The 24,572-nt window shown below is 32.9% G+C and overlaps 1 protein-coding gene across 1 annotated transcript; it reads right to left on the minus strand.

Moving 5' to 3' along the window:
- Positions 1-779: 779 nt before the first annotated feature.
- Positions 780-24,251, minus strand: LOC148622799 (nuclear transcription factor Y subunit alpha-like). The gene is made up of 6 exons (XM_088573004.1): positions 24,113-24,251; positions 17,039-17,188; positions 8,519-8,771; positions 8,300-8,352; positions 6,948-7,067; positions 780-2,848 (listed from the first exon to the last, which is right to left on the minus strand). The coding sequence occupies exons 2-6, from the start codon at positions 17,186-17,188 to the stop codon at positions 2,477-2,479; spliced, it is 948 nt and encodes a 315-aa protein (XP_088429130.1). The 5' UTR covers positions 24,113-24,251; the 3' UTR covers positions 780-2,476.
- Positions 24,252-24,572: the final 321 nt, after the last annotated feature.

A 24,572-nucleotide genomic window follows, 5' to 3' on the forward strand; every position in this document is an offset into this window, starting at 1 on the left:
CCTTTCACGCCCCATCTAAATCCGCGTTATGTATACATTGAACTATTCATCAAACGATCAGGTTAATAATAACTCGCAGCGGAGAGATAGTAACTCGCCGTGGCTAGATTATATTTTTATGCATGACCCTAATACGCCTCCGTACAGGAATGATTTTAAAATCTTCATAAAAAAATATAAATGCGGGTTGTTTTTGAAATAATTAACAAAATGTCAGCACTGTAATTTGGCTTAATTTTTGTCTGCGGTCATGATACTCCAGACTTGCTAAAATTATGTAAAAAAATATTTACAAAAGAATAAGCTATGACATTTATTGTTTTTTTTCTATAATCATTGTAATCATGGTGTTTGATTTTCCTGTCCTTCGGGGCGCCTTGATTCAGATTGGCAAATAAAGTTTATTCTATTCTATTCCATTCTATATACAATTTACAAAGGAATAAGCTAGGACATATACACATACAAACATGTACTTCCCCGCTGAAACGAGGAATCGTAAAGATTCCTATTCCTGAAGCATTAAAATCCGTTCCCTCTTCAAATAGACAGAAATCATCTTATTTCTCACAATAGTTGCTTATTTTTCTTGAACTTTAATGTTGAAATGTGGAAGAGTGGTATATTTAGCTATGAAGTGTGTTTTTGTTTCACCATATTTGATAAAACGCTAAGCTGTTAATAAACAAGTGTACATTATCCCAAAGTTGGTTATGCAAGTATTAGTTAGTCAGAATTAAAAAACAATCCTATAATCAAATTTCTAATCAATTTCAGTCTAAACTTATTCAAAACTTTATTTAGTTATTCAAATACGATACTACAAAATAAGCTATGTTGCCCAAAGAGAACCAACCAATCAGATGGCTTATTACTAAAATAAATGAATAGTTTGTCTATGTCTATAATAGGAGATGTTGTTCAATATGAACTCTGTGCAGTTTTAATAATATTAATTCATTACTCTTATCATTATAGATTACAGAAAGTAAGCATCTCCTGCAGCATATAATGATAAAAAAAAAAATTGCAAGGGTTAACGTGTTGAAAATGTAAGTAAATATTTTCATATTTCTCCATAATTGCAGATGGAAATGAAGATAAATATTAAGCAAAATCTTATTAATATCATTTCAATACTTAATCACAAAGTAGGTATTCCCTAAGCAGGAGTGACAGAACCAAGCAGCTACCAGACCAAAGTAGATACTCCCTAAGCAGGAGTATAAGAACCAAGCAGATACCAGACCAAAGTAGGTACTCCCTATGCAGGAGTGACAGAACCAAGCAGCTACCAGACCTGGTTTTACTGTAGGTGATCCACATAAAAATAAATAAAGAGGATTGAGTTTATATTTTGAACTGAACTGGGTATCTGTCAAAACTTTCTGTTGGGAAATTTTTCCTATATTTTTATAGTAGCATTCAACTAAAGGGGGTATATTTGTTTATACCTGTTTCCAGCCTCTTTTTTACCGAAAACTTTTGAATACCCACCAAGACTTAGTGTTATATTTTTGTGTTAAAAATATGACTAAACCCTGACGAGAGATTTACAGAACAGCTACATGTACAACATTTATGTATCCAAATAATGTTACAAAATTAAAAGTACAGTTTCTATGCAACTTTTAATAATTTATAACAAAATAAGAAGATTTGTAGGTGTTTTTTTTTTCAATCTGGTCATATGGGCTACATACATGCTTCAAGTTCAACATACTAAAAATTTTGTCTTAATGCAATATGCTTCCATGGTTTGAATATCTAAATTGGCAAAATATTCTGCAAAGTGTTTTTTTCTCAATTCAGCAGAATTAACACGTTTTTAACATTGCACTTAAGTTAATTTGTTTCATGTGGATAAATTTTATCTGCAAAGTAAGCACATATTTTACTGAATATTATGTAATATAAATATTATTTTGACTGAGCCTATTTTCAGGGCAGAATATAACCTAACACACCCCTATAGCCATAAATATCTAATAAACCCAAAGTCTATTGACACTTTCACTGCAGAGAACATGGTTGATTAGGCCTTTAGAAGTGTTTCATCTTTCAAGTCAATATATCTTGTGCTATCAATAAAATATTTGCATGTATAATGTTCTATAATTGTTAGTCAATAGATATAGCCATCAAGTGAAGCACTGTACAGTTCACATAAGGTTTTCTTAAAGATAATTGTTATCACAGGACTACTGCACTGTAATGTTCTACATGTATACAGAAAACCAGTCACAGAATTTTATTTGTCTCACTTGTGATTAATGACTTCATTCCATTAATATAAGACAAGTGTACAAATAACTGATAAATCTAGGTTTGATGTCTCCTCCAAACACTTAAGCTTATTTGCAGATACAATTTACATCTACTTGTATAAAAAATTTCATTACAAATATCAATATAACATATTAATTTGAATTAATGACATTAAAAGATATATACAAATGTGGATGTTGACAACCATTTATGTGCCAGATAATGAGTTAAGTATGCTGGCAGCACCATTAGTAGGTACTTGTAGACTAGCAGAGTTTATTTGTACAGGTTGTCCTAATGTATTGGCTAATGCTGATTGTAACTGATTGTTTATTGTAGATGCATATGTCACCATGTTGGTCTCTGATGATGTAGACATACTAGATGAAGGAGCAATGGCAATGGGTACTGGAGCTTGGTATGATGGAGTAGCAGGTCTTGACCCTCCATGAATATTGCCATTCTTTTGTTTATGGTCTTCTTCCTCAAGTGGAGAATTCTTCCCTCCTTTTATAAACACACCACCAGATCCTCTCTGTCTGTTCAAAGCGTGACGATGCCGTGACTCATACAAGTATTTCTGTAAAAAACATAAAAACACATGTAAAAGAAATAAATACTGCATAGTCAGAAATTATAGCAACATTGTGACAATAATGTCATCATTGTCAAGACATTTGGTTTCTAGACAAAAATCTTGAGTATGAGTGCATGGATTTACAGGAAATACCACAGTGCTTCACAGGGTGCAGCTTGATAAGATGGCAGAGGTTGAACTGTGAACAATTAAGGAAAGTATGGACACAACATACAGGCTTGATACAGCTCTGCGATAAAATATTTGACACAGGGTAAGAATTTGACCAGAATCAAAGTGGTCCCTTTCTGGTTTAAGAAAACCCTCAAATTCAACCCCAGCCTACCTTTTGTGGTAAAGCACCTTGTGGTACTATTTCAAAAGACACATGTTCTTCAGTCCTGTAATTACCTTAACATAAAATGAAAATGCTTCTTTCTGGTCCCTTTTTGGCCTAGAATTCCTTGACAGCATAGATACTTGTCTTTAAAAAAAATTTACCCAATACCTTACAATGTTACAATGTCTAACACATGAGTTCAAATGTGGGAGGTTAACAGGAATGCAAAAGGGGGGTTACTCCCAATTTCAGGACTTAATACCAACCTGTCCAAAGTACTTAATTTATTGACAAGTGAAGGTCCCACTTAGTGGTACTCAGATTGTTTATAACAGAAGCTGACAGAACTAAGTGTTGTACCAACCAAGATATTCAAGTTCTAAGCCTGATGTATTCATTGACTACATACAAAAAGAATATACATCAGGAAACTAAAGTACATTTAAGTACCAGCACAGTACAGTCCTTGAACCGATTGGTGCAACGATTTGACGGACCGATGACGGTTGACTGATTGATCGCTGACAGACCAATGACTAATAACCAGTGACCGATCTGATTGCAGTGTTGTTATGTAAAATGACGTAAGATCTGTATGAATCTATTACATTATGTAAATATGGGTAAAATTGACAAAGAAAACAATAAAAACGGTTAAAATACAGTAACCGCTCTGTGGTCACATGATGCGATCACTGGTTTGATGGATCAGTTTGACGGATTGATGAAACTGATCGGTGACTGATGACCGATCACAATTTTTGTTGCACAGATCGGTTCAGGTACTGTACTAGGAACTATATAATTAATCATCCCTTTTTATACATGTAATAACAATTGTTGTGTCCCAAATACAAAGGACATAGGCAGTGACAGAAATTTACATGAACAAATTCAATGGATAGCATGAATATATACAACCACATGTGGCAGTAGTTCTTACACATATCATTGTTTATGTTCTGATTTATTAACATAATACATTGTAAATTTAATAAAAGTATGTGTTTTTTTAAAATAAAATTTTCAAGCTTCACCTCTACGACTTCCTAAATCAATATTTTTTTTTACACTTTTTTATCACTCGCTCACCCCATAACCTTAATCCCATTCAAGATGATTCTTTTATAAGAAGTTGAGTTGATGTGCATACTGTAGTAATAAGTGAATATGTTAACAAAATGTTAGTCAAGTCAGACTAGAACCCTTACAACAGTTCAGATATGTTGACATAGAAGAGTATATCACAATTTCAGTACCTGCTCCGTGTAAATTAGTTATTACTAACCATAGAACAATTTTCAATATATGAAAACAATTTATGCAGTTTAAATAAATTAATGCTTCAAATAGATCAAATGGATTCAAACCTTCCACAAAATATACCATCAGTTCAGGAGGAATTACCCTTACAAGGTTTTACCATCAAAATATACCATCAGTTCAGGAGGAATTACCCTAACAAGGTTTTACCATCAAAATATACCATCAGTTCAGGAGGAATTACCCTAACAAGGTTTTACCATCAAAATATACCATCAGTTCAGGAGGAATTACCCTAACAAGGTTTTACCATCAAAATATACCATCAGTTCAAGAGGAATTACCCTTACAAGGTTTTACCATCAAAATATACCATCAGTTCAGGAGGAATTACCCTTACAAGGTTTTACCATGTTAAACTTTTAGTTGAACATTATCTCATTTTGGATTTCTCCAACAGTAATAATACTTCATGCACATATACATATAATGCACAACCTTCCTTTTCAGAGGCGGAACCAGTAGGTGTCACCCAGTGCCTGTGACACTCCTTTGAGTATAGGTTTATGTTATGCAAAAACAATAATTTGTAGTATAATTTACCTGATTGGTTCGATATGAATATTTATATGTTTATATAATGAACAATAATTTGCTTGAGCTCAGTTATAAATTTAAGGCATACAACTGTTGCTTTGATATGACCAAGTTTGAATCAGCTTTCTATTTGGACATTTTTATCAGTTAATTATAATGACTGATATTTTTATTTAATTTTCTGTTTTAATATGTAATTTTAAACTAAATGTCAAATAATAATCTAAATAAAAGCAAGTAAGTATGCTGTCAACCAAGTCCACCTCGAAAAATTGTTCCTTTAATTATTCAACTTTCAGATTGAAGTCTTCAAAGTCGCTAATCATCAAATATTCTATGCCACTGATTTTGGCTTGCTTCCAACATCTGAAATGGCACAAACGTGATATGCTCTAAAATCGGGCGACTTCCGCTTAAATCTTGGGTCCCTTAAGATGATTACTCTTTTATAACCGTGATGACATGAATGTTTTTCAATCAAAACATCTGGTTACCAGGAAGTACAGGTAATGTTTTCGATCAAAAAGTTTCTCCCAGTTTTTTAGCTATATTTGGGTCTCTCATGTTATTAACCAGGGAACCAGACTAGGAATCACATTAAACACCTGGCAATGGCTAACCGATCATTTCATCTTTTAATGTTAACTTCCTGTTCTCATACAAGCAAAAAAATAATGAAGAGCATAATATTTAAGACATACATTTTGATCTTGTATGAAGCTAGAGCTATGAAGCTATGATGGTAAATAAGGCATAGATCAGCAGCTTTATGTGTAGTAGTAATATATATATATATAATTATGCAGATCATATGCGAATGTAAAGTACTGAAATTACGAGTGCAAAAAGTCGCTAACAATATCAGTGACTTGAATATGCTTCTGTTTCTCAATCCATATTGTGAATGATTGGTAATTCCATTATTTTACGAAATCAGCCCATCAGCCTTACTACATTTCAAAATGTTCTTATATATATTAAGTGAAACAAGAGGCTCCCAGGAGCCTGAATCACTATTCCTGGTTAAAGTTGGTCTTATAAGAGCAATAAATTTAACAAGGAGTTGTCCAACAATTTTGACTCAAGAAGACTTTGGTACGACTATCATAAAGATCATTTCAGCGATTGAAAGTTTCTTTCTATCTATTTTAGTTTTCAAAATATTGGCTGAAAACTGAAAACAAAAAATGCCATTTTTCATCTTCCAAGGGTAATAACAGGGGAGTCGCCTGACAATTTTGATCCCTGAAGACTTTTAAAGACCTTATAACAAGGATCATTTCTGCAATTAAAATAATTTTGCTAAACCTAACGGCTTTGAAGATATATATGCGAAAAATTACTGTCTGACCCCTATGTTCTATTTTTTGTAAAAATCAAAAATCCCCACATCAGTTCTAAGCAGTATACCCCAAGGAACATTCATACCAAGTTTGGTTCCAATTGGTCAAGTAGTGTCAGAGGAGAAGATTTTTGAAAGAAATAACATTAAAAATAGCAAAAAAAAATGTCAAAAAAGGGCAGTAACTACACCAAGGCTCCACAGATTAAAATGAAAATCTGACCACAGATAGATCTCATCATGCTGAACACTTTAACCCTACCAAAATTTGGCTAAACCTAATGGTTTCGGAGATATGTGCGAAAAACTACTGTCTGACCCCTATCTTCTATTTTTAGTAATGGCAGCCATGTTTTCGACGGATCAAAAATCCCCACATCAGTTCTATGCAGGATACACCAAGGAACATTCATACCAAGTTTGGTCAGTCAAGTAGTGTCAGAGAAGAAGAGTTTTGAAAATTGTTAACGACGACAACAGATGCCAAGTGATGGCAATAGCTCACATGGCCTTCGGCCTCGTGAGCTATAGCAAACATGATTTCTGTAACTGAGATATACCTGTCTCTCCTTTGGTATTCGTCCCAATGCTTCTAACTTAGCCCTTGCTTGTCTTCTTTTCAATATTCTGTGATACTGTTTGGCATTTACATATAATGGCTCCTCACCGGATTCATTTGACTAAGAAAAAAATATTTCTGATGTTTACAGTATAATGGCATGATGTTTACTTCCTAAAAATATGAAATCTTAGAGCTAAGTTAAAGTTTTTTAACATTAAACATATACAGGAATCAAGTCAATCATGTACTTCAGACTGATATCATATTACTACCTTAGTACTGAATCATGGTGCATGAAAAGGTAGAACACTTGGATTCTTTTAACTAGTATTTTTCTACATGAAAGGTCTACATGCATTCCTTTATTCAATATTAAAATTAGATAAAAACATTTAAGTGACAATATCTCAGTGAAACTTAAAGGATAACCTTTTATTATACTTATCAGGTATTTTTTAATTCAAAATGTAACCATTCTAATGAAATCAGTAACTCTAAGGTATGTCAGAAAAAAGGCAGCGGACAGATGATAAATTGTAAAATAGTTATCGACAGTAATCCTAAAACAAAGACCTGTAGTCATTTGAAATCAGTTACATGCAATAATCCTGTAATACTGTCCTTCATTCATGTAACACCATAGTTATGGCCAGTTATCCTGAACATTGGTCTGTAAACATATTTTATGCCGACAGTCCCCAAAAATTTGAATTAGAGCACACTTCAACTATACATTGCCCCTAACAGGACTAATACCCCTGCAGTATGTACCCTGTACATTTCAGTGGCGACCAATGTGGACACATGATTCATATTTGACACAATTATTATGGTGGACAGACTAAGTACTTTTGACACACAATTAGCTGCCATTTCAAATACACCCAATTCCAAACAGCAATCAGTACTTTTTTTTCGGTTGACAGATTATGACTAATTCCTTTAGATAATGTACATTTCCACATAATAATCTAACACTCCACTCCATTACATTTAATAACAATCCTGCAAGTTGTTGAGGAACAGTTGCAGCCATGTTTGGACATGTGACATCTAGATATGGTAATGTCACACTCCATTATTTCATTACAATCCTGCAAGTCCTTAAGGAGGCTTTGTGAACAATGCACGACAATTTTTGCTGAAAAATATCCAATTTCCAAAGGTCATCATTCCAACAATTTTTGTCCAAACATAAATTCCTGACAGTATGCACATCTCCACATGGTTATAATACATCCCAAAAAATTTCATAACAATGCTGCAAGCTGCTTAGAAAATAGTTAGAGCAGACATTCAGACAGAAACTTCTATACCCCCCAAGCTTGGTTTGATACTGATGATACTTACTACTGGTAATTGTTGATTCATTTGGTTGGTTGGCAAGTTGATCACCTGTATTCCTGAAAAAAACCAAAGAGTTTCAACTTTCAAGAATAAACAAGATAATCACTAACAGAAAGAGACCAGGATAATTCCTCTGGAGTAAAAAATAAAATCTCAACAAGAAAAATGTACATAAATCTGTTAATTTGAAACAACTGTATCTTACAAACATTTTTTACTAACCTTGAGGTAATTGCACAGGTTTATTATTAGCATCCACTAAAACAAAAGATGTTTGACCATTCATGGTTACTTGATTCAAGAACAACATCTGAGGAACACCAACAGTCTGAACTGTACTCTGACCCTGTGGTGTCTGTACAACCATTGTTTGTCCAGCAGTGGAGATGTTGGTCCCAGTCATCACTTGTGAAGCTGGGGTTGTAAAGCCAGCAGTTGACATAGATGAGTATATTACATTTTGAGAATCTGTTCCCTGTAAATTAGTTATTACTAGTACATTAACCGAGTGAATCAAAGTACTGAAGCACTAACCATACGACAATTTTCAATTTATGAAAATAATTTATGCAGTTTAAATAAATTAATGCTTCAAATAGATCAAATGGATTCAAACCTTCCACAAAATATACCATCAGTTCAGGAGGAATTAGCCTTACAAGGTTTTACCATCAAAATATACCATCAGTTCAGGAGGAATTACCCTAACAAGGTTTTACCATCAAAATATACCATCAGTTCAGGAGGAATTACCCTTACAAGGTTTTACCATCAAAATATACCATCAGTTAAAGAGGAATTACCCTTACAAGGTTTTACCATCAAAATATACCATCAGTTCAGGAGGAATTACCCTTACAAGGTTTTACCATCAAAATATACCATCAGTTAAAGAGGAATTACCCTAACAAGGTTTTACCATCAAAATATACCATCAGTTCAAGAGGAATTACCCTAACAAGGTTTTACCATCAAAATATACCATCAGTTCAGGAGGAATTACCCTTACAAGGTTTTACCATCAAAATATACCATCAGTTCAGGAGGAATTACCCTTACAAGGTTTTACCATCAAAATATACCATCAGTTCAAGAGGAATTACCCTTACAAGGTTTTACCATCAAAATATACCATCAGTTCCGGACGAATTACCCTTACAAGGTTTTACCATGTAAAACTTTTAGTTGAACATTATCTCTTTTTGGATTTCTCCAACAGTAATAATATTTCTTCATGCACATATACATATAATGCACAACCTTCCTTTTCAGAGGCAGATCCAGTAGGTGTCATCCGGTGCCTTGACACTCCCTTGAGTATAGATTTATGTTATGTAAAAATAATAATTTGAGGTATAATTTACCTGACTGGTTCAATATGAATACATGTATGTTTATATAATGAACTACATATATAAATTGCCCGAGCTCAATTAGTTAACTTAAGGCAACAATTGTTGCTTTGATGTGACCATGTTGAAATCTTCAAAATGAAGACCGCCTTCTATTTGGACATTTTTAGCAATCAATTATAATGACTGATATTTTTATTTAACTTTCTGTTTTAATATGGCATTTTAAACTAAATTTCAAACAGAGATGGGTCTGATTACTTTCAATGTAATTGATTAAATTACAGTTACTTTGTCAAATGTACGATTGAATTAAATTAATAATTACAGCATTTCTGAAAGTTATTGATTAAATTAATGATTACATTGGCAAGTAATCATGATTACATCTGATTACAATGACTTTGCATTGGATCTTTTGATAGCTCTTACAAACATTTTTTATTAGAATAATTAGATTATTTTTTCACTTGCTGGTATAGAATTAACATTTTGTAATATCTTGACACAAACAAGATGCTCCAAGAAGCCTGAACCGCTCACCTGGTTTATTTTTTGTCTTTCAAGAGCAATAACTCTAATAAGGAGCTTTCTGACAATTTTAACTTAAAGGACACTTTGGTAGGACTTATCATAAGGATCATTTCATCAATTGAAAGTTTCATTCTATCTATTATAGTTTTCAAGATATTAGCTGAAAACTGCTAAAAACATAATTTTTTCCTTTTCAAGGGCAATAACTCTAATAAGGAGTAATCCAAGAAGTTTGATCCCCACAAACTTTGGTAGGTTGTATCATAAGGATCATTTCAGCAATTGAAAGTTTCATTCTATCTATCATAGTTTTCAAGATATTGGCTGAAAACTGTAAAAAAAATATTGTTTCACTTTTCAAGGAAAATAACTCTAACAAGGAGTTGTCTGACAACTTTGGTCCCTGGAGACATTTGTAGGCCTTATAATTAGGGTCATTTCACACCTAGGTTAATGCAATATTGTTAACATGGTACATATCGCTATCACGGTTGAACAAAAACAAAACAAACTTGAACATGTTGTCATAAAATGGTAAGTTTCTGCTATTTATTCATCACTTTTCAGGATAATTAATACGCCTTTGAAATCACATAGGAATGCTTATTTGACCGTACATGTAGCAACGGGATCAATTCAGTAACTTGCGAAAAAACGACGTGTCAAACTAGGTACACCCCAAAAAAGACGTATTTTTGTCGTATATTCCCATCGAGTGTGGAAGGGGAGAGAAAGGTTATGACAAATCAACACCTTTAGTATCTTTAACAACCTTTTTACAACATTCCCTTAAAATGTCAGCGTTCAGATTTCACAGTCAAGAACAGTAATGGTACTCTTTTGAAACGTGGTGTAATGAAAACATGGTTTTTAACACGGTAGATGTTATTGCGCAATGCGGTTGTCATTACAAAAATGTTTTTAACACGGTTGTGAAAAAGCCGATGTTATCGCACACACCAGTTTTTGTTATCGTTAACATTGACATTTAAGTAGCTGTCTTCGTAAGAATCATGCAAAATCTGAAAAATGTGATACACCCCAAAAAAGGCTACTTATTTTTATTTTTGTAATTAGGTTGTCTTAAGGGTCTATATTATGACATGTGTAATTATTCATTCCAATCTGTCTGCTCTTAGGAGATAATCATCACTGAAAATCCAATAGATTTTAATGTATTTGAGTGTCATTTACAGAGTTATCTCCCTTAATTTTGAAAATTACAGTGCATTCTATATAATTTTTATCTACTAAGAACATGGCTTGTATGAAAAACTGAATGTTAATTTCTGTTTACTATGGCAATTTAAACAAAATATCAAAACTAAAAATACGTAGGCTTTTCACCCATGAATCACAATTTGCATGATTTTTAGCTTGAGTGCTACTAAACATGATATGGCTGGATTAAAAGCAAAGTATGACTGTCATGCAAAAACCAATGACATTTTCCTTACACAAAATGTTATGATACTTGTTCCTTAGTCACAAGATAATACCGCAGCAAAAATCCATTTGAGTTTTTTTTGACAAAATCAACTGTTTATATTAGGTTCTCATAAAGCATGTTGCTATTGACTTTTCAGGTCATAGGTAAAGATTGCAAAAAATATTTCGTACTTTTGTCTGTTTAATACCCTCAGAGATATTTCCTGGCTTCAAAAGATGAAAATAAAATTGGTGTATTGTAGGAGCCAATGTTTTGAAAGATTTTACTAAGTTCTTAGCCTCAACATACCCCAAGGTATAATGATATCAATATTGTAGTTTCAATGGTAAATTAGTCCTTAAATAAGAGAATCAAGCACAATTTGTTAGCTCTAAAAATATTTTCTTGTACTGTTTCCAAATTGGTTTACCGGTATCCTTAAAAAGGACCGAAAAGGCAACCGCTAAACATATATTGTGTTATAAAAACGACAACTGTTTTCAAATCAGTAAGTTTTGATGTCATTAATGTAAATTAAAAAAAAAACCTCATACTAAAATCTCGATCACAAAGACCTATATGTTTCCCTCTCTTCTTTTATAGGCATCAAAATAAAAAGACTCATATAAAAGAAAAACCCTGTTTTTATGTCTGTATCTCATTTTATAATATGAACAGTCACTGTAAATATAAACAACAAAAATATGGTTTACACATTCATACAGCCTTCGACGCTTATTTCCCTTTATTCCAATTGTATTTATGTGTAACATTTTATATGTTAAATGACACGACCGGTATCAGTCTACAGATTTATTGTCTAGAAATAATATTGTCATAACGTATGTTAACGATAACATTTTTATAATGACAAACAAATTGCGCAATAACATCTACCGTGTTAAAAACCACGTTTTCATTACACCATGTTTCAGTAGAGTACCATTACTGTCCTTATCCGTGAAATCTAGACGCTGACATTTTAAGGGAATGTTGTGAAATGGTTGTTAAAGATATTAAAGGTCTTGATAACCTTCCTCTCCCCTTCCACACTCGATGGAATACAAAAAAAATATGTCTTTTTTTTGGGGTGTACCTAGTTTGACACGTTGTTTTTCGCAAGTTACTGACTTGATCCCGTTGCTACAAATAAGCATTCATATGCGAATTCAAAGGCATATTAATTATCCTGAAAAGTGATGAATAAATAGCAGAAACTTACCATTTTCTGACAACATGTCTGGTTTGTTTTGTTTTTGTTCAACCGTGTTAGCGATATGTACCATGTTAACGATATCACGTTAACCCAGGTGATTTCAGTAATAAAATAAAACTTTGTTAAACCTAACGATATATGCAAAAAACTACTGTCTGACCCCAATGTTCTATTTTTAGAAACAGCAACCATTTTTTTCAGTTTATGCAGGATACCCCAAGGGACATTCATACCAAGTTTGGATCAATGGTCTGGTAGTTTCAGAGAAGATTTTTGAAAGAAATAACATTAAAAATAACAAAACAAGAATGCTATGGGTAGCCATATGTCCCCCGTCGCTGTAGAAAGAGTTGAATCACAAATGTTTGACACTTGTATAAATAGCAGATTCAAAACTTATGTGCTTTCAAAAGTCCATGTGGCGATTCAAGGTTAATGTATCTTAATGAATAAAATTAAGTTAGGTTAAGAATTCTTCATACAACAACAAAAAAAATCTGCATAAAAAGAATGTGAAAAATGAACAAAGTCCCATAACTCCCATAAGAATTGTCGAAACAAAATAGCAGTTAAGTATGATCAACTACATATGGTGACAAACAGTCCTACAAAATTTGGTCAAATTCCGTTCAGTGGTTTTTGAGGAGTTGTGTCCACAAGGTGTTCCTATTGCGAATAATGTGAAAAATGAACAAAGTCCCATAACTCCCATAAAAATTGTCGAATTAAAATAGCGGTTAAGTATGGTCAACTACATATGGTGACAAACAATCCTACAAAATTTGGTCAAATTCCGTTCAGCTGTTTCTGAGGAGTTGCATCCACAAGCTTCAGATGCACGGACGCATGCACACCAGCATTTCTATGTCCCCACTCCGCGTTGTGGCGGGGGAAAAAATGTTGAAAAATGACAATAACTCCAAGACAGATTAACACGAACATTTGACCACAGATAGATCTCATCATGCTGAACACTTTTACCCAAGTCAGAATTTGTCAAATAATAATCTCAACAAGCATTCTGACAGTATTGCTGATGCAAAACAGTGTCCCCTTTCAGCCTTTGAACTCTTGAGATTTTTTTTACATAAGTGAACTAACAATGGATGGTGTTATTTTTTAACAATCAAGAGAAAATAACTCTTGAACAGCAAAAGCAAATTCCATCAAAATCAAACCTGAGCTTCATTTTACAGTAGATAATAACATTTTTGCATTACAGAAAGTTGCATTAAGACATTCTCTTTCTACCACCTGAAAAGTTGAAAAAAACTTTGTTATTATGAATTAAAGGGCAAATAACTCTAGAATGACAGCAGCAATTTGCATCAAAATGATGAAACATAAAATTTTATGTAATTTTCTATGTCAAAGGGCCATAAGTTCTATATAAACCATTTTGCCTCAATAATATTTAAATTTTATTTGTGACTTGTCATGATAAGACTAGCTAACAAATATGAAATCAATTGGATGAGGCATTAAAAGAAAAGTCTGGAAAACATAAAATTTTATGAACTTTTCTATGTCCAAGGGACACAACTTCCATAAAAATCATTCAACCGTAACATCATTCGTACTTAATTTGTAACTTGTCATGATAAGACTACATACCAAATATGAACTCAATTGGATGAGGCATTACAAAAAAAAGTCCGGAAAACATAAAATTTAATTAAATTTTCTATGTCCAAGGGCCACAACTTCAGTAAAAATAATTCAACTGTAAAGTCATTCAAACTTAACTTGTAACTTGTCAAGATAAGACTATATCCCAAACATGAAATCAATTGGATGAAGCATTACAAAAAAAAGTCCGAAAAACATAAAATTTCATGAAATTTTTTATGTCCAAGGGCCATAACTTCTGTAAAAATTGTTCAACCGTAACATCATTCAAACTTTACTTGTAACTTGTCATGATAAGACTATATACCAAATATGAAATCAATTGGATGAGACTGACGGACGGACGTAGTGCAAACCTAAGTCCCCTTCGGCATTTGCTGAAAGGGGACAATAAAAGCAAGTAAAATGCTTTTAACCAAGTCCACCTCGATAAATTGTACTTTTAATTATTCATCTCTTGTGTGAAATTCAAGTTAAAAATGTTTCTGTTTCTCAATCCATATCGTGAATGTTTGGTTAGTCCATAATTTTACAAAATCTGCCAATCAGTCCATTGGAAATACATGTACCAACAGATCAAACAAGAAAAACTGTGAGCAAAGCCCACTTGGTGATACCATTCACTCCACAGAAACCATATAGAATACTTGATGAGTAATTTACCATCAAATGGAGAAACAAAATAGGATATGCAAAATGGAATCATGCGAATCTGTGCAAGTTTAATCAAAATCCATTCAGTAGTTTTAGAGGAATTTGGGATAAAGATGTCCCCCTTGGTCGACAAATGATGTCCATGTAATGCATCAGGAAACCCAATAGGTCATTCCAATAGAAAAACAAAGTAGGAGGTGCACAATGGCATCAGGTAATAAAGAATCTGTGAAAGTTCCATTCAGCAGTTAAGAGGAGTTGCTGATTAGAGCTGGGGACAAATGGATGGACACCATGATCACTGTACAACTCCCGCTTTTCAAGTAGAGGGTATAATTGTATCTAAATATACCACTCAATGACAAAGACTGTGCTACTTGTATTGTAAATACAAACTCAAATCCAACCAATTGGGAATTGGCTTTGTGAAACCACTGTTATGACTCTGCATTTAACTCTAGATATCACAATTCATTTAACACTCCAATTCAACAATTCTTCAAGAAAAAGTTAATCCTTACATGGACTTTAATTAAGATGACTAGCCCAAGGCCTCACTTACCACTTTTGGTTGAATGGCCACCCCTTATATAGTACAAAAAACACACCAAACTTAGATCTATGCATTGTAAATGCATTGTTTGTCTGTATTCTGGTCAAAAGTAGTCAAAATAAAGCTGAGAATGTGAACTTTAAAGTCATTTTTGTAATTTACTACAAAAGTGTATGAATATTGTTTATATGTGTAAGTAATTTGCCTCCATGCTGTCAGTTAGCAGAAAAGGTAAAAATGTGGATTTTCAGTATTATTTATTAAAGTCAAATTTGTGAAAAAATTCAACAGTCTTCGTATCATTAGCATACTGATTTTGAAAGCCTTATTTTTCAAGCTTCACAATGGTATGGAACATTAAGATGACATTTGTCCTGGTAGTTCACAGTGAAACTTTAAAAATTAGTTTTTTAACATGTAAAGTAATAGGAGCATTAGAAGTGGTTAGTGAGACCCAAGAATGATTGGATGGTTGCATTTCTGGTAAAATACAGCTGAAACAGTGCAGCAGTTGCATCTGTAACACATCACAACAAGCTTATTAACTGAACATTTATTCCATTTAAAAAAATTGTTTGTACAATGTCAGTCTCAGGATGTGAAGGTGAGCACTCAATAAGTAAGTTTGGTCTACTGAAGACGTGTGCAACATTGGGTCAGGATACTTTGAAAGGCCTGGCTCATTTGCACGTGCATTACGATATGCATTAAGATATGGGCAGAATAGTCACACTTTTGCCAGACACCAACAAAGGAAGACTTTTGTGAAATTTATAGTATTGCACTATATATTTTTAATAAAGAGCTTTGTTAACCACAGGTAATGACCGCAATGGTCATCAGCCACAAATCATTTTGAAAATTTCAGCATTGTTCTGATGGAGAACAATATTATCCTCCATCACAATTTTGCTAAATTCAATGGCTTTTGACCCCTATGTTTTATTCTGTGTCACTGCAGCCATTTTTTTTTTCAAAGATCAAAAATCCAAATGGTCATTTTGTGCAGGATACTCTAAGAAACAACCATATCAACTTTCATTGAGTTCTGTACAGTAGTTTCCAAGAAAAAGAAACAATCAAACTAAGTTTCATCCAAATTCATTCAGTAGTTTCATAGATGATGTTTGAAAAATTGTTAATGACAATGGATGCCAAGTGATGGAAATAGCTCACTTGGCCACAGACTTCCAGAGGAAATTCAGACTACTTTGATGTTTGATTTAAGTCTCCGATATGTAGAATGGAGAATTTTTTCAGAAATTAATAATTTCAGATTTTGTTACTGTTTACCTCCCGTGAAAACTCATATTTGTCCAAAGAAATGTGTGATTATATACAACTGTACAACTTCTCTGAAAAGTAAGTATCTAACCTCAGGTTGTGATAGTTGTGATATTTGTACACCATCCTGTGTTATGTATTGAATTCCTTGTTGTTGCTGTTGATCATCAGGCATTGCTACAGCAACTGTTTGTTGATTATCAGAGTTAAAGACTGTGAAAGCTTGATCTGTCTCGGTCATCTAAAATAAATAATTTTATTTATATCAACTACCAGTACATGCTTCACATGGAGCAGCTTGTTACAATTGTAAAAGTTCAACAGTTACGACAGTATATATAGACCCAAAATTAAAGATACATACAATTTCAATGTTTAAGACAGCAGAGTGTCTAAATAGAATGAAAATGGTAACACAACTTTACAATCTACATTTAGACATCAGAAATAAGTAATACAAAGCTTAAAGTGCTTAATTCTTTCCCTTTTGACCCCTAATTCCTAACTAGTGATGGTCTTTGAATTTGATATGTGACAACCTAACTATATAAAATATTTCAGTTTTTGCACTCATTAACCTCACCCAACTCATTTTTTTGGACAAAACATCAATATTTCAGATGTCACTTTAAGACCTTTCATTTGATATCTGCCTAATTTACCCTCTAAGAACTTTAATTTTTTCCAACACAACATGATAACATCTACATATTCACCAAGTATGATCATGATATCCTGATAAATGACTTTGGAGGACCATGTTGACCATGTTGAAAAAAACGCTAATTAACAGGAGATAATATCTACAGTGGATGATGAAATTCTCCACAGGGTCATCCTGTAAAAGTCCTAAATGAGCTCTATCCATGGTCTAAATTTGGTAATGATATCATGAAAGATGACGAAACAGGGTCATATCATAGAAAAGGTTAAAAGAAAGCACTCTGTGACCTTTTACCTTGGGTGCAAATGAAAGGTCACATGGACCATATATCAGTAATGAAGGTCCCATGTCTCTACAACTTCCAGTTCTCGAAATACAAATTTTAAAAAATTTTATTATGATATTTCAAGGGATATAACTCCAGTATGGTTTGATAACACAATACAAGTTTATGTTTATTCATTAAGTCTTTTGCTTGAGTACGTGATACAGTTATCAGATTGATTCTATCTATTATGGGTTTCAAGATATCAGTGATTGAAGAAAATTGTTTTAAAGGGACATAACTCTTAAAGATGATAATGACATCCTTAGCAGGGTCATTTTCTAACAGAATATGTTGACATCTACAAGTTGACCAAGTATGATCATTATATCCTGAAAAATGAGTTTGGGGGTTGGGGGCGACGTTGAAAAAATGCCAATAAATGGGAGATAACTTCTTCATTGGATGGTGAAATTCCTCACAAGGTCATGTTGTGGAAGTCCTAGTGAGCTCTATCGAAAGGTCAAATTTGGTAAAGATATCTTGAAGGATGATGAAACATGTCAAAATAAATGTTGGAAGAAAAAAAATGCAATAAGGTCTTTCCCATGTAGGGAAAGACCTTAAATAGCCAAAAAAACGTCAAGAATGGCAATAACTCCAAGATGGCTTAACAGATTAAAATGAAAATTTGACCACAGATAGATCTCATCATGCTGAACACTTTTATCAGTCAGAATTTGACTAAACCTAACAGTTTTGAAGATATGTTCGCAAAAGTACTGTCTGTGTTTTATTTTTAGTAACAGTGGCCATGTTTTTCAACAAATCAAAAATCCCCACACTAGTTCTACGCAGGATAACCCAACGAACATTCATACCAAGTTTGGTTCTAATTGTTAAAGTAGTGTCAGAGGAAAACAGTTTTGAAAAATTGTTAATGATGACAATGGACCCCAAACTAAATTATCAAGGATAATCAGTTGATTTATCAAATAAAAACAAGACAACCAAGATTATAATGCAAAAATTTTCAGTGTTAAAAATTCCCAATTTGATGCTCAAGGGACACATTTGAAAAAGGCTAGAATCATCTCTGAGCTGAAATCCTTCTTCAGAATGCTTTAATACAAACTTAAGTTTTTGCTAGGTATATTTTTTGTTCTAACTCATCTTCAACCTAACACTCAAGTATGTTCAAAGTCATAACTCAAGTTGTTTAATAATTACAGTAAAACAAGACGATTTTGTTTATTCTATTAAAGCATTAATCTCTTTCAAATTGCTACATGTAATGCCTCACATTTAATATAATGTGGCCACTTGTATTTAATCTATGTAAATGGAGGCGGTAAGATCTTTTAAAATTGTTGACTAAAGCCATTTATCCAATATCTCAAGTGGTTTCCTTAACCATGTAGGGAAGCATCTGTTTTCTGCAGACAGCCCCCTTTTGTCAAATGACACTATCTGCACAGTATTTTTTCCAATATTAAATATATTCTTTAATTATAAATAATAATATCTTATTGTAAGGTATGATTTTTCTTGAAATGGCACGTTTAAATGAATAAATAGAATTTCAATGTCAAAGTCCAGCTACAAAAATGTGACGTTTTCTTATGAAATATTTGCATGATTTTAAAATGTTATAAATTACACATTTGATCTATAGTATTTATGATTATAAGAGAAAGGAAACAAAACTCAACTTGGAAAAATGTCCTGGCAACTCCTTCATTTTAGAGATTATGTATAAAATGTAAATTTTTTTTTTACCTATACGTGTACTTGATTAAGTCACTATACCACTGACAGGAATCAATAATTTCAAAAATTGTTATATTGAAGTAAACCACATATGTTAAGCTATTTATTTCATATATAAATCTTTCAATTTTTTACAAAAATAAATGTTTCATATATTTTTGTACTCTTGATAAACCAAATCAGTTTTGGAAGAAATATGATGGTTTGATCTTTGAGTAAATTTCCATTGTCCCCTGATCCTGAGGGATTGTGACAACATCAATATTCTAGTGGGCCATCATCTGCTCTATCCAACAATACATAATATAGCCGTGTGTCAAGCTATTACGGCAAATTGAAGAAAATCAATATCCTGGTACCCTATTAAGTGACATATTTATGAATATATGACCAATCTAAAACTTATCCCTTCTGAAGTTTGGCAATGCAGATATTTTTTTGGTCAGACAATATCTACAGTGCTGAATCCCAAAAGGGATTACATGTAAGGCAGGATGGCCTGCTTGTGTTGCAGTGCATAGTTTAAATAGCTAGTTTATTAACTTGACTAAAGTATTAATTCTTTAGACAAATCAGTTTGTCACTAGCTAGTCACAGAGAGGTCTAGGGTTCGCTCCTTGGTGGTGCTGCTGTAATTTTGAGACTAATCATACACTCCTGATCCTGTAACATTTTGGCACATAACTAAACAAACCATGGGGTTTGGATAGCTGTTTGAGCTAGTTGTGTGAGAGTCCTTCATGGAATGAGCACTCTTGAAGTGGAGTGTAACAAGACAAATACAAGTAGGTACAATGTAGTAGATTGAAATAGCAAATTAATTGACTTGGCTAACTGTTTCAGGAATAAATATTTTTTACCAAAGTTGATTTGTTGGTGGCTTTTCACCAAACAGTCTAGGGTTCAATCCTAGGTGGCGCCTTGTAGTAGTACTAGTAGGTACAATGTAGTAGATTTTATTACCATATTTTGGTGTGTATAATACGCATTTATAAATTGTGCGCAGTGCAATTTTGAAGATCTAAACGTCTGAAAAAAAGTTTTAAGACTTAGATTGCAGTAAAATTTTGTAAGAAAAAAGATCGATATTTTGCACTTGATCGGTCAATTTATTTACCTTGATTTGCTACTTCCTTGGAAAATGTGAAGGAAAGATACTTATATGCAGACTAAAACATCATGTAAAGATCAGTAGCTACATAAATTGGATAACTTTAATTTCAAAGCTTGATAAAATTGACACAGGATGTATGAAATGGAAAATTGTAAGAAACAATCAAAATAAGTATCCAAATAATCATTTTCAGCTGCAAAAGCATTTGATAAGGAAGGTTTGACAAGAAAGCACTAGTATCTTGGTTCCCTTGATATGATTACTCTTTCGTAACCATTATGACCAAAATGTTTTTTTAAAAAAAAACTTCAATCTGACAATGCAACTCGTTGGAACTCTCGAATAATTATGATAAGGTCTATTCTAGCAGTACCCGAGGAAAAACTAGCAAAAAACTGGGGCATCAGTTCAGTTGTCTCCTTATGAGAGAAAACTTTGAAGGAACTCTGTTCTATTCTGAAACCATTTGAAGACGCCACAATTATGGTTCAGAAAGACAAGTCAGTGTCTGCCAGCTTAGTTGTTCCTATATATATGGGTTTAACTCTTCAGATAAATGAATTATTTGTTACATACAGTAACAAAATGGTCCGAACTTTGAAATTGTCGTTAGAGAAACATCTCGGTGGTTCTATGTCAGATGACAATTTCTTATTGGCAGCAATGTTGGACCCGACCATAAAACTAAGATGGTGCAACAGTTCAGATTCAATGGAGATGGAGAACAAATTGCTTTTAAATGCAAAAAAGTACATTTCATCAATACATGTAGATTAAGAATCATGTGACAATGATGATTCCCAACCACAAAAGAAGTCTAGAACTGACTCACCAGCATTTGGAATTCTAAATTTCATGACACCAAAAAAAAAAAAGAGAATTCGTCATTTGTCTGGTGATCCTGCTAAACTTGATGTCAATCAATACTTGGAGCCATGCATTGAAAATAACCCATTAGGGTTTTGGGAATCAAATGAAAATAATTATCCAATACTAGCATCAATGGCTAAGAGATTCTTTACAATACCAGCATCTTCTGCACCAGTTGAAAGACTATTTAGTATTGCTGGCAAAATCTTTCGTCCTGACAGATGTCGATTGAGTGATAATACTTTCCACAAACTGATACTGATTAAATGCAATTCTGACTTCTGACTTTAAAGCTTTATATGATGCTAATGTAAATTTTGTTATTTTCCACTATAAATATGTTGAACAGCAATACTGTTGTAACTTTTTCATAGTTATTTCTTTATGTTTTGTAGAATGTACTTGACTGTAATCGAAAAGTAATATAATTACTTTTGATAAAATAATCAATTGTAATTGATTACAAACAAAATTCAGTGTAATCAATTATTAATCGATTACACCAAAATCCTTCATATAATTGATTATTAATCGATTACATTTGACAGTAATTGTGCCCATCCCTGGTTTTTTAATCAAAACAACAGCTTACCAGGAAAACAGGGTGAAGTACATTCACATTCTTTTGTACCTTTGTCGTCGTGGACTATATTCTTATATATAAAATGGTTTAACTTGACTGTCGACTTGTTACGTTATTCTAAGTTACACAACATTTTATAGTGTCGTGACTGTAGGAAAAGTTAAGGATTCTAAGTTAAAAGCTGTGCGTGCAGCACATACATTTGTAAAGGAGTTGTGACAAAATTACTGATGAAATTCAACAATTTCAAAGAGAATTCAGACTTTGAACATGAAGAGATATTGACTTTATCAGGAAACACTCAAGCAGAAACAGACAATTCTCAAGAAAATTAACGAAAAAATACTGGAGTTGACAACGGAGGTGGATGTGGGTAGAAGAACTAGTGTAGTATTCATACTAGTTTACTCACTTCAAAATGCTGTTTATTTACAAAGTATTCACGAATTATACTTCTAAAATAATACAATGTCAAAAAAAGTGTTAAAATAGAATTAATTTGCATATGATGAAAATTTTTAGGTGTCTTTTAGTCATTTTATATGTATTTTGGTCATTCGAGTTACCTCTTTTTATGTAAATTTCCCGTACTCGTACAAGCAAAAAAAAAAAACACTTAGAACACGTGTATGGTATTATAGAGGTGTATTTTGATCTGGTATGAAGCAAAATATAAAGCTATGACAGTAAACATAGCATAAAAATACAATAATACAAAAGCTTTGCCTTTATTGTGGATATTATAAAACAACACAATATAAGCTCCTATTAGCAACTTCATGTGGAATAGTATATAACTATGCAAATCATATGCAAATGTAAAGTACTTAAATTATGAGTGCAAGAAGTTGCTAGTTAAAGGAAAAGACCATGTTGTTGTGAACGTCATAAATATTGAAAGTAATCTGTTAGATATTCATAAAATTTAAATTGAAACAAATTAAAATTTAAATTGAAACAAATTAATTTCCTTTTCTTAATTAATATATCAAGATTTATAATTAGGAAATTTAAATTTCCCGCGCCTATGGGTGCCACCATGACTGGTTGAACTGTGATGTCACGAAGTCGGTTTGTAAAGTGAAAGTAAATAGGTAACTGATTACGATGTCTAAAGAAATCGCAAATTTGGGACTTTTCCACTATAATTTCAACCCAAAATAAATAGAAGAAGAGATTGCGGCACAACATGTATAAGTAAATGTCAGACATCATCGACGAACAATGGGATTTGCAGCCAGATGACCAGTATTTGTAAGGGAAATCATATGGCTACTTCCGAAAAATGTTCCGTGTTACTGAAAAAAAAACTTTTAGAACATCTCTCTTTTATCATTCGTGCAATCGTAAGCTTGAAAAGTCATCGTGTTTTGGTGATTAGATAAACAGGATCATAGAAATATTTACGGAATATTCTTTGTTTACACATTATTTGCAGTACTTGTATCAGTACCAAACCGACTTAGTGACGTCACGAGCCAATCGGAAGCTACCGCAGTATTAAAATCTGGCTATGATCTTTCTTCACTTCAGACAGGAGAGTTCTGCAAGATGACTATCCCCTTATATTTCAAGGATTTCGAACTTTGCATAGCCTTGAGCATTTTATAAAAACACATTTTGCATTAAAGGTTGTTTATTTTTGTTTACGTGGGTATGATTTATCATAAGAGCCCAACTTAATGCAAAGGTGGTCTTTCCCTTTAACAACATTAGCGACCTATATTCGCTACAAACCTAAAAATAAAGCAATGCCACAGCCACAGTCACGGACAGCCAATGGGCATAATTTACACTAAAAACCGCAAAAGGCCCCGTCATGCGATATATTCTTTGAAAAAAAGTAATCTTAAAATACAGTTTTGATATGACTTTTGTAGTGACTTTATGTACACACACCTTCCTCAATCTGGACTCGATTGCAGAATATGTTCCTTGTTAAATGGCGCTGGCTTGTGTCTATCGGAACTACTCAGCAATTTTCCTAAAACACAAGGAATTTTTCTTATAGTGTGGTAATACCAGAGTAGTTCCGAACATCTTTATCAAACTTGATGACGTATTGCAAAATGTGTAGTATTCTAAAAGGTAGAACCAATTTCTAAAATGGAAGCGGTTTTATGTTCACTCGAATTTCTCCTGGAGTGACCGTAGGTATGGTCTATATTGTGTAACCCGTTTCTGTGCCCGTACCAATTTTTCCCCGTACCCAAATACTACTTTGCCAATTTCTTCATTATTGCTTGATATATCCAGCTGAAAGTTGGTACAAATATATAAAATGACAAAATGGTTAGGCTAGAATTAATTATTTTTAAAAATTTTGTCGAAAAAAAAAAGATTTTATTCGATTTTTTGT

Source organism: Perna viridis, chromosome 3, assembly GCF_037379345.1.
Source record: "Perna viridis isolate PV_CMFRI_1.1 ecotype Kerala chromosome 3, ASM3737934v1, whole genome shotgun sequence".
NCBI lineage: Eukaryota > Metazoa > Mollusca > Bivalvia > Mytilida > Mytilidae > Perna > Perna viridis.

Coding starts and splice junctions, on each gene's coding strand:
- LOC148622799 (XM_088573004.1), bottom strand. CDS start 17,188: ATGACCGAGACAGATCAAGCTTTCACAGTCTTTAACTCTGATAATCAA. Junction 8,772..17,038: donor CACAACTATCACAACCTGAG/GTTAGATACTTA, acceptor ACTAATTTACAG/GGAACAGATTCTCAAAATGT. Junction 2,849..6,947: donor GAATACCAAAGGAGAGACAG/GTATATCTCAGT, acceptor TGTTTTTTACAG/AAATACTTGTATGAGTCACG.